The following is an 11,705-nucleotide window of genomic DNA, read 5'->3' on the forward strand; positions in this document are numbered from 1 at the left end:
TCACATCCATAGAGGACAACCGAGGTAACCAACACTCCAAAAAGAGTTTTCTTGGTTTTCCAGTCCCATAATTATGTTTTCCTGCATCTATTTTGAAGAAGGTAAGAAGCTCTCCAACCCCCTTGGATCCTTTTAGTTATGCATGTCTCCCAACTGAGCTTATTGTGAAAAATAATTCCTAGGTACTTGTACTCTTCCACTATCTCCAAGGGTTTTTCCTCAAATATAAAGCTAACCTGCTACTTTTTCTGTTTCAAAGAGAAGATCATGACTTTGGTTTTGCTAGTGTTTACTTGCATCCCAACCTCCTGACAAAAGAGCTCTAAGGCCTTTAAATGCTCTCTCAGACCATGAGTAGATTTTGCAATTAGGATAAGATCGTCAACATACAAAAGTAGCTTCACCACATAACCCGCTAATTGAATGCCCTCTCCGCTGATGGTGTTTAGCCATTATTCTAGCTTATCAATATATAAACCAAATAGAGTAGGGGAAAGGAGGCACCTCTGCTTAAACCCAATGTCACTACCAAAGCATTCCGAGAAGCCCTCTTTAGTTCTGATTTTGGCAATGACTTTCTCATACAATTTATGAACAACAACTCTATATTCATTTGGGATTCCAAGCTCTTCCATTCTTCTCCAGAGCTTATCCCTAGGGACAGTGTCAAAATATTTTTTGAAATCAACAAAGCAACAAAAGGCTTCCCCACCCTAAGTGTCCCATACTTTTTCGATGAAGTGCCTAACAATGATGCAATGATCAATTATAGAGTGTTGTGGCCTAAAGCCAACCTGCCCTTTTTCTCTTTTCCCTTTTTCTTATGTGCAATTGCTGATTCTACGCTCCATCATGCTCCCAAATAATTTTCCAAGAAGAAGATTGACCATAATAGTGCGATAATTAGATGAATTATTGATGTCTCCACTTTTATAAAGAAGAATAGCAACACTTGTTGTCCATTCAAGTGGACTCATCCTAGAGGAATGAATGATTTTAATAACGCCCACATGGTTAGCAACCATAGGATTTCCTTAACATCATCAACCTTTACAAACATGGAAATTCAAATCTATGTGGCATGACCATAAAACCATAGAATTATCAATAATATCCTAAGGAAATTGAAGGTGAGTGATATCATGAGCTAATACAAATCATTGACATTATTTATCAAGAACTAGTGGGGGGACAAGGCTCTCATCAATGGGGTGATGTGGATTGGACAATGCGGTGGGAAAAATGTGACTAAAAATCCAAGACTTGACTCTGTTTAAGGGTGGCACTTTCATTGATGGCCTGTAAAAACCCCATGACCCAATTCACGATTTAGCTTGCCAATTATTAACATTTCTAATTTAAGTAGGATAAAGGCATCAAGAGGCATAATCTCTCTTATATTATCAACCGAATTCATGACCTTTAAGATGGCGTGTTGTGAAGAAAATATGTCATTGAGGGAGTCATGTGGAATAGGAAGAGTGATGGCTTGTTTAGGCTGAATATTCTAATCATATTCCATATTGGGATGGAGCTTCTGACCCATGTTAGCACGTGCTAAGATGACTGGTGGAGAGGAAATATCTTCTTCCTGAAGTGAAACATGTTCATCATGCAATTGTACATTCGAAGGAGATGACACCACCCAAGGGTTAGGTGATCAATGGGGTCCATTGGTGATGGAAGAGACCAACACAAGTGGATGGAATATTAAGCAGGGCTATAGGAAAAACACCTATAAGTGATGGGATTTAAAATATCCTATGTTGACAACGTTCTCGTGAGATATTGGGTTATCTCAATAAATGACATTATAGTTCCCACAGTGGTGAATTTGGTTGTCCACGCACAATAATGAGATGATCAATAATGATGATCTTACCTTTGTGGGGAAAATGAAGAACAAGAAGAATAAATGACACAATATTAATCATGGCATAGAACCAACTACAACCTAAGTGATGATTATAGTCTAGCAGGGCGCCAACAACTTCTACATCAATGGTAATCGTTTTTCCCCTAACTAAATGGTGAATGGTACATGCACCTCCAAAGCATACATGGCAAAGGGGGCATGGGCTATATCCTTAAGAATGTTATATTGCTAGGAATGCATCACATTCAAGTTGTGTTTCAACTTTTAGAGAACACCCTTAGGTGGGAAAAATACCATCTTTGAGGGCTTATCTATTGTGATAGGTTTATTATGAAGAAAAGGGATAACTAGGTCCTTAGAAAGAAAGAAAGAAAGAAAGAAATTATTTTAACGTCCACGAGGCTAAAGATAGCTTATGGGACAGATTGCTTCTTCATCTACTTGATGTATTCGACTCTTTTTCTGTGAAGCTTTACAATAAATGCTCCCAACTTCTCGACAAACCCCTCGCTAAATAGATTATCCCAAGAGCTAGCTGCCATCATATCTACATAACTTTCCCTGTTGTCTTTGAAGGCCTCACATTCTAAAATGAAATGTTTTTCTGTTTCCACTTTTTCGGAAGAACAAAAAATGCATACCCTTTTTGTTATAGATCTAACCCGGAAATATATGATAATGGAAATAAACCCAAAAACAATAAGAGAGAAATAGATAGAAATGCTTCTTTATTGATATCAAACCCTTAAGGTAGGGCAACACCATACATTCACTCCTTAAGGAAGGAGAACACTCCACAAGCCATATGCCTGTTCATACAATATTCCTTGACTATCTCCCATGTGGAGTCTCTAGCCTCTATATAGGCCTCATACATACAATACCATGGATCATTACCATGGTTCCCTCAAACCATCAAACTAATACCATGGACCCATTACATTATTATTAACTACTTGTGGTCCCTTACATGATATGGGTTAACCACCTTATTTATTACTATGGCCCATCCCATTATTACATTATTACCTTGGGTACCTCTCTTGGTACCCCATATTATCCCCCCTAGGTATATAACATTCCACCCCCCTAAGCATGTTTCGTCCCTGAAACATGGGAAGAACACAAATAATAAGATCTACTCAAAAGAGTAGTCCACTGGTACCATGCACGTACATCTAGCCATCCAAGAGAAAGGTGAACCCTCGATCTCGCTGGTGCCTCGCTCGCGTGAGACGGAAGTTGACCATGGCAGCTTTTCTGTGTTGAGGTGTAGTAGGTGGATCTAAGCTCCTTGCTATCCATGATACGGGGGTTGTTGTCCTTGTGGCTAGTTGGTTGCCATCTTGTTGGTTGTTTTCTTGCGGGGTGATGTGGGTGATGATATGTTGAAGTTTTAACCCACGGTGTCTTTTTCTTTAATTCACCCTGCTGTGGTGCTTGTTGTCGTGTCTTCTTTTCCAATATGACTTCAACCACTGAGCCCTCCTCTGATGTATCAACACCTGTAACCTTTTCAGCCTCTGTTTGTGTTTGATTATCTATCATTACTAGCTCATCATCTAATATGTCAGACTCGGGAACATCTTCTGCTTCAGCCTCCTTGGACTCTATCGGTTTATTAATGGAAATATCCTGTAATGTAATTTTTTTCTTTTTATATCAGAGCTTCAAGAATTTCTTCTGCACATTAATATTGATAGTACCCACGGATTCCATCCAAGGATATCCCAAAACAACATCCATATTATCCATCTCTGAAGCATAAAAATCACCATGCAACACATATTTATCCATAGAAATCTTCAATTCCTTGTACACTTGAACATCCTCATTATCAACCTGTATGTTTTCAATGTGTTTTGTTGGAACTTGCAATTTTTTTGCCAAATTAACATTGATAAAATTTTCTTACAACTAGGATTTATAGACACAACGATCTTCTCCCTTTGAATGAATCCATGAACCTGCAATAAGGAGATACCAGCAGAAAATAATCCTTTAGGTTCTTTGGTTTCCTTCTTTCCTGTAAAAATAAAATCTTTGCTAGGTTGTGTGTCTGTCTGTGTGAGCTTATCCACAAGATTAGCTTTACGGTCAAAGTGGTCCATAAGAGCTTTTGTGAATTTGTCCCAAGTCAAGGGCCTTCGACAGCAACGTTGATGCCCTTGCCACCATTGCAATCTTTCAATGTCCAAGTACATTGTTTCTACACTCAGCTAAGTCTCATCATCCATGATGTAATTCAATATAAAACATTTCTCCATTTGTGCTATCCATTTGGCTGGATGAGAGCCATCAAATGGATACAAGTCTCTCAAATTCAGATCTAGGCGCGCCATCACAAAAAATTGGCGAAAATTTGAAATGGTCACAATTCCGTCAATATTGCTCAGAATCCCTATTATAACCTATTTCCAGAAATGGAACAATCATTCTGCATCTTCCCATGTGATAGAAATCTTGATCCAGACACTAGAATTTCAGATCTGTGCTGCAAATCTCCCGCCGTCACCAAAATTTCTGCAAAAAAGAGCTGATTTTAAATCAACGATATCTCCCTCATCTGGACTCCGATTCAACTGATTTTTTTTTTGAATTTGGGTATTTTTTCACAAAGAATCCATATCTACAATTAGATTTTGCAGATATTGCACCAGGACGTCCAGATATGCGCCAAAAAATCGCTGCCCTGAAAAATTGTCTGCAACCCCACTGATTTTTAGATCAGCGATATCTCCTTCACCCGGACTCCGATTCAACCGATTTGTTTTTTGAAATCGGCTATTTTTTCACAAAGAATACATATATGCAATTAGATTTTGTAGATCTTGCACCAAAACATACAGATCTGATCTGCAAACTCGCCGCTCCCGAAATCCTGCAAAAAATAAAATAAAAATTCTCCCCTTGTGCCCAAGAAAGTGCTCTGATACCACTTGTTGTAGCTCTGATACCACTTGTTATAGATCTAACCCGGAAATATATGATAATGGAAATAAACCCAAAAACAATAAGAGAGAAATAAATAGAAATGCTTCTTTATTGATATCAAACCCTTAAGGTAGGACAACGCCATACATTCACTCCTTAAAGAAGGAGAACACTCCACAAGCCATATGCCTGTTCATACAATATTCCTTGACTATCTCCCATGTGGAGTCTCTAGCCTCTATATAGGCCTCATACATACAATACCATGGATCATTACCATGGTTCCCTCATACCATCAAACTAATACCATGGGTCCATTACATTATTATTAACTATTTGTGGTCCCTTACATGATATGGGTTAACCACCTTATTTATTACTATGGCCCATCCCATTATTACATTATTACCTTGGGTACCTCCCTTGGTACCCCATATTATCCCCCCTAGGTATATAACACTTTCCTCCCACACTTTCTTTGGCCTTTTCCGGCGCCCTGTTTCACAACGGAGTTGATGAGAATTAGTCCTTAACTGAACAATAAGAATTTTGACTCTCCAAGAGATATTGGTCTCTATGTATGCTTTTGGTTGATGATTATGAGTGGGATTAAACACTTCAATATAGTAATTTTTTTTTCTTCTTAGCTCCTTATCCCAAGTACGTTTGTGGAACTTTTCCATAACAAAAGCTTTTATCTCTTTGCTGTTTATGGGACATGCGTTCAAGCAAACACCCCATTTAGTAAACTATTTGTTATTTTGCTGCATCCAAGTTTTTTTACTCTTGCACAATCTATCATTAAAGACAACCTTAACCCATCTAACTTCTTCCATTTGCTAATTTTTTTTTTTTCAAATACCTTATGACTCGCACCATAGCAATTGCTTCAATAAGAGGAGTCCCTATTTCAGTTCACAAAATGTCATAAAAGAACTGCACTTTTAATCTTAAATTTGTTTGTAATCAAACCAACTCTGAATTTTTTCAATTTATCTTCACTACATGTTGGAGGTACCACTCAAAAAAACACGGGTGTGGTTAGCTTTAGGGATGAATAACAACCTTAACGACGGGCTATAAAATCCCTTGTGAGAGTAAAACGTACAGAGAAAGTCTATGAAGATAAAACAGTTTCCCTTCCAAGAAGTCGACTATCTTACATTTTTTTTTTAGCCGTAGTGTTTAATTTTTATGTTTTTCCAAAAATAGTTCTGACATCGTATCAGTCATGTAGGAAAAACAGAACGATCTAAGCATTATGATCAGTGTAAACTTTACCATGATTCTCTGTAGCGCGGAACAGAGGAAATAAATATTTTGTCATGAGAAAATGGGAACTCTTGGCTGGTGTATCATGCATACGCTTAGACAGAAGGCTATCTCCGAGTGCCACCGAATTCTTCAGCAGCCCAACCGAAAAAAACAAGGTACATTACTTTGAACTTCACTGTTCTTATAATAGCAGAAATTTACAGCATTAAGTTAAAACACTATGCTAATTTCCGGTTTCATTTGCTTCCGGACATCAGTTTTAGGGACATCATTGGTTAAACATATACAATTACAATTTAGAAGGGAAAATGCCACGACAACATCACATGATGAGAAATTTGCGCTCAGAACTGTGAGCCCAAATGATTTCAAAAACCTTGTGATGGAACAATTTCTGGATGGAAAATGCTATAATCTTATTGACAAAGTGGTAGCCACACCAGAGGTTTTATTAACAGCTTATGAGAGGCTCGGTCTTAATTCAAAGACCAAGTTAGATGATGTAATTGCCAGGGCAACCAGTGATGGGATTGATAGTCTTTGGCTCATAGCTACTTCAAGGCAGCTCAGAGAAGGAAAATTTGATGTTGAGAGTTGTTGCTTTGAAATGGTGCCGCTAAGAGTAAAAGGGGAGTCCTTGGTTGTTCCCAACTTGAAGTTGAAAGTAGTAATGGAGGCAGTGAGAATGGCCCTGGAGGCTGTATATGAGCCTCGCTTTGTGACCTTTGCATATGGTGGGCGAATAGGAATGGGTCGGCATACGGCTCTGCGATACATTAAGACCAATATAGTGAACCCAACTTGGTGGTTTACGGTTGCTTTTCACAATTGCAAGTTTGATTCAGAAAGGGTACAGAAACTAATTTCCATCATGGAGAACAAGATTGAAGATACTTTTCTTATCGATCTTATATGCAGATTCTTTCGAGCTAATGTTTTGGCTATAGAGTTTGGAGGTTTTTTCCTTGGCCGCGGTTTCCCACAAGAAGTTAACCTATGTTCTATTCTCATAAATATTTACTTTCATGGTTTTGATAAAGAGGTCAAGCATATGCGGCGCATCATTGATCAGACAAATCCAGTGACTAGGTATAGAAAAAAACAGGATGACCCTGCTTCATCCTCTACACCGAGGGAACAGATGTTCAATGATGTCTCTATGACAGAACCTTCATCTTCACTTAAGCTATGGGTGCACGACCAACTATTGCAGCGGACTCCTGAAGGATTACCTGTCATATTCCATAACCCGATAAAGGTTTATGCCTGTCGCTACTTAGATGAGATTCTAGTAGCCTCTTCGGGTTCCAAAGAACTCACAATGGACTTAAGGAATAGGGTGGTTGAGTTTTTAGAATGTGAGCTGAAACTGAAAGTGAACAAATCAATGACAGCGCTACACAGTTCAGTTTCAGAGACGGTAGAGTTTCTGGGAATGGAAATCCAGGCTGTTACCCTTTCTAAATTAAGGCCTCCAATGTCTGACAAAGCAATTCGAGCATGGAAGAAGCTCATAATACGCCGTCAGGCCCGGGCTTTAGAAAAAAGAAACTTTAGGGAGACCATGCTTAAAAAAGCAGGTATGAAAATATTGGGTCATGTTCTAAATAAGTTTAAGCGCTCAGGCCTTCGTAATCCTGACATTCCAATAGCTCCACAAATTAGGAGCAACTTCAGAATTTGGGCACGAGAAGTAATCAATGGGTTTCTACAGTCATCTGAAGAGCATCGGTTTTGGCATAGACACTTTTCTTCTAGTGAGTTTCTCTCTAATAGTGCAATCCGTGAACAATTGCCCCGGAGCTGGTGAATGCCTATGATGACTTTCAGGAGAAGGTTGACCAATATTTTAATACTGATAAAGCAAACAAGACAGAAGACTCAGAAAGGAAGATAATAGCAGAGCAAAAGAAATATGCACAAGAGTGTGTCAAGGATTTAGCAAAATTATGTATAAAGATTGATGCACCAATGGAGTTAGTTAGAAAATCCCTTAGGCTTGCTAAATTGATGAACTCCATGGGGCGTCCCCAACCTGTCAAACTTCTCATTCCACTGGAAGATGAGGAGATAATACGATGGTATTCTGGGTTGGCAATGAGATGGTTAAATTTTTTTTGTTGTTGCAATAATTTCAAAATGGTGAAAACTGTTGTGAATTATCACTTGAGGTTTTCTTGTATCCTGACTTTGGCAGAGAAGCATGAATCTACAAAACGTGATGCCATAAGGCATTATACCAAAGATCTTAAACTCACTGATTTAGATGGTGGTGCAGAAATATTCTTTCCCCTCGAGAACAAGATAAAAATGATGGGTGATCAGCACTTGGCTGATCCTAAACCGGTTGATGGTCTTCTCTGTATGTCACTGATCAGAAGGCCTTTTGATGGGCTATCTACCAGGTGTTCAGCTCTATGCTGTAATAGGATTGATACTGTAGCATACCGAATACGTCTCCTACAAAGTCGGCGGAATATTAATCCACTTGACAAGAAAAAATGGGTCCCTGGTTTGGGTACTATTCATGAAGCTTTTGACAAAAAGTGCCTGCCACTTTGTGCAGAGCACATGAAATATTTGTACTCAGGTCAAATCACACTGCAAGACATTGATTTCACATTCCTTCACATGAACTGAATGAGATGTGATTTATGTTCGCTTGTTTCTTCTTTTCTGAATTGGTGAAGCTTGTCCAAGGGATATGCTATATAACTGGAGAGCATGGTGCCAAAGGCCCTGATGCATTTTTATAGATCAATGTATGGAGACTGGGGCCGAACTCTTAAAGGAATACTATTCTGCAACAAAATACTTGTTTGATCATGCATATTGCTTTTGGGATATCCCTTTACGTTATTTGTTCCTCTGCTGGAAATGGAATCTATCATTCCTTTAACATTGGGAGGAATTGGTTCTTCCAGACTTAAAAAAGGGACAGTACACCTGTTTAATTGATCACTTGGTTAACATAATAAAGAGGGGAATTAAAAGAATTTACAAAGTCCGCAGAATTGCCGACAACAGAATGATTTCTGTTTCTCCTTCAGTTTCCTCTCCTCACTTTCTTCTGCTTTTATTTACCAAATTACGCATCACATACCAATTCTATCAAATACTCTGGGCAAAGTTTGTCTGACTCACGATATACCATATGATAATCCTAAACTGGAATGCCTTATTGAATGAAGTTAGAATAGTGTATGCCAAAAGGTTCAGAAGTTCAAAGGTACTTATGGAGAACCATTATCTTATCTTTTCATTTAACTAGCTTTTTCATATTAAAGATCATCAAGTTTTCTTTTACTTGGTTGCAATTAGTTACAATGGATAACATTTAAATCAGGTGAATCACATTTCCTGAGCTTTTTGATTGTTTCAAATTTCAAATCCATTGTGTATTTTTTTCGACCATGCCATAAAATTGGCTAGATAAGATGAAACAAGAAAATATAATTTTATTAATGTCTACAAATGACTAGAAAACTTAAAAGTAAGTCAATGGGACTAAGAAGTACAATCAATGATGATAAAGTGTAGGAGTGGGAAAGTTCACTCCTTAAAGTAGGAAATAAAAGCAGTGTTCCACGGGGACACCTCCCCTAGGGTCGGCTGCGCGTTCCCCTCACACCCCACGCACCCGGGACGGGGGGACGTTTGGGGAAACGTTTCCCCACATCCCCTTTTTGGGGAGACGTGGGGAGACGCAGGGGGGGATGTTTCTCTAGTGTGGTGTCCCCCCTAAAAATGGTCTATGCATCCCCCCTTAAATTTGCTTGTAAACAATGATTGATGACAGGGGGAACTTGGTATTTGACCATATTTCCCTACTAATGCTATGCAATTCATGGTAATGTTAAAAGTCTTAAAGTAAAAGTGACATTCTCCTTTACTTAAATTTTTAACATTACCATGAAATGACTCAGGATGTTTGAGAGTGGTTCAGATCTCATTGGATTTCATATGGAGAAAGTAGAATTTTAGATTTCACTCAAAATCAGACAGACTTAACAGTTTTTCAGGAATTTAGGATTTGATGGATTGCAATGTTTCCATTGCATTTTGTCATGTACAAGGGTATGGAATTAGTGTTTAATCAAGAGCACCAAGCCCTATGTGTACTTTAGAGTGACATTAATACTCATCACTCCAATGTTTTTGAGTTTTAGTTATATCAATTTACTATTCCAGTCTTCAGATTTCAGTATCTATTATAGCCTATTTTGCTTAGTACTAATTAGATTCTAGAATGATGAATGATGAATTTGAATTTTAAATCAATTTAGAATCTAGAATGATGAATGATGAATTTAATTTTTAAATCAATGTAGATTCTAGAATGGTGAATAATGAATGATGAATATGGATCAAAGTATTTCATTATTGAATCTCATGGTTTATGGATGAATCATGTATTTATTAGTAAGGATGATGAGTATGGATCAATGTATTTCATTATTTAATTCAATTATGTATGTATCATTGTATTTATGCTTTCATTATTGAATATGAATTTGAAAAATATATATATATATATATATTAAAAAGGAAAAAAAATTATATACTCCGACGTCTCCCCGTCCTTTGTAAATTTCCCTAAAATTTGAGGGTACTCTGACACGTTCCCCTTGTGCGTCTCCCCGCACCCGCGTCTCCCCGTCCCGGAGTCTTGGTGGAACATTGAATAAAAGTCACCAAGTAATAGAACAAAGAAAAAAAATAGAGCTACTAAATATCATTGGGAATGGATGAAAAGTCTAGAGTGGGGAAGAACTATCTGTTGCTGTATCAATTACTGAGAAGGCACCAATACACAACGCTTAAGAAGGATGAAAGAAATAGGTAATCGCTCTGTCAGGGTGGGGTCTAGAAGAATCCTACAAGGTCTTCTGTTTTAGAGTTACAACCTCACACATGAAGAGAACCACACACCTCTGAATAGATTAGTGAAAGGTGGAGAGGGACCACCCAAAATCACAGAATATACAATGTTATCTGCCACAGAATTTGTAGTAAATGGGGCATGTTACCTGTTACCGCTCAAACTAGTAGAGGACCAAAAGGGTATCTCTAAAGGGCAAATGCTAGACCAAGGGCAACAAAATAGAGACTTAGCCCACTGTCACCTCAGCTAAGGCTCACATCTATTTACGGACTTTCACCGATGGGAGGAGACCCGATTTATTATGGAGTCATTGATGAAGGATAAATCAATGAATGGATGTGGAGTGACCCAAATAATCCCCTTCCTAAAAGAGTTTGAAAGATGGAGCTTGCTTGCTTTCTAAGCAAGGTACAATGTCTTCTAGGAAAAGGAAGGGAGGATTTGAGGGTTAGGTTTATGGGATATGACTTGTGAAGGAGTTTCCCAATCCCTAAAATCCTTATTGAAATTGGTATCCCAGATGGTTCTTAAAGAATTGTCTTTCAAAGGAATGGGACCACATGAGACCAAGTGGATCTGGTCTAGGTCAGGAGGAAGGAGTTTAGCAACCAATGGTGTCCTTAGCCTAGACAAGGTAGGGGATAGGATCAAAGAAAGAATATTCACTATAGGTGTTGAATTGATCCAATAAGGTACTAGCCTTTGGGGATGCTAGGGCATCGTTTGATCTCGGAG

General features: G+C 38.3%; 1 protein-coding gene across 1 annotated transcript; it reads left to right on the forward strand.

Annotated features, from left to right (window-relative positions):
• The first annotated feature begins 5,909 nt into the window (after positions 1 to 5,909).
• LOC149244813 (nuclear intron maturase 3, mitochondrial-like) lies at positions 5,910 to 8,915 on the forward strand. Its single transcript, XM_089375026.1, is given in 3 exon segments — positions 5,910 to 6,240; positions 6,343 to 7,881; positions 7,884 to 8,915. Coding segments are annotated over 3 exon segments (2,478 nt in total). The 5' UTR covers positions 5,910 to 6,143; the 3' UTR covers positions 8,726 to 8,915.
• Positions 8,916 to 11,705: the final 2,790 nt, after the last annotated feature.

Source organism: Pinus tabuliformis, chromosome 8 (genome assembly GCF_031772625.1).
Source record: "Pinus tabuliformis cultivar Carrire ecotype Pingquan chromosome 8, CPIR1, whole genome shotgun sequence".
NCBI classification, from domain to species: Eukaryota; Viridiplantae; Streptophyta; class Pinopsida; order Pinales; family Pinaceae; genus Pinus; species Pinus tabuliformis.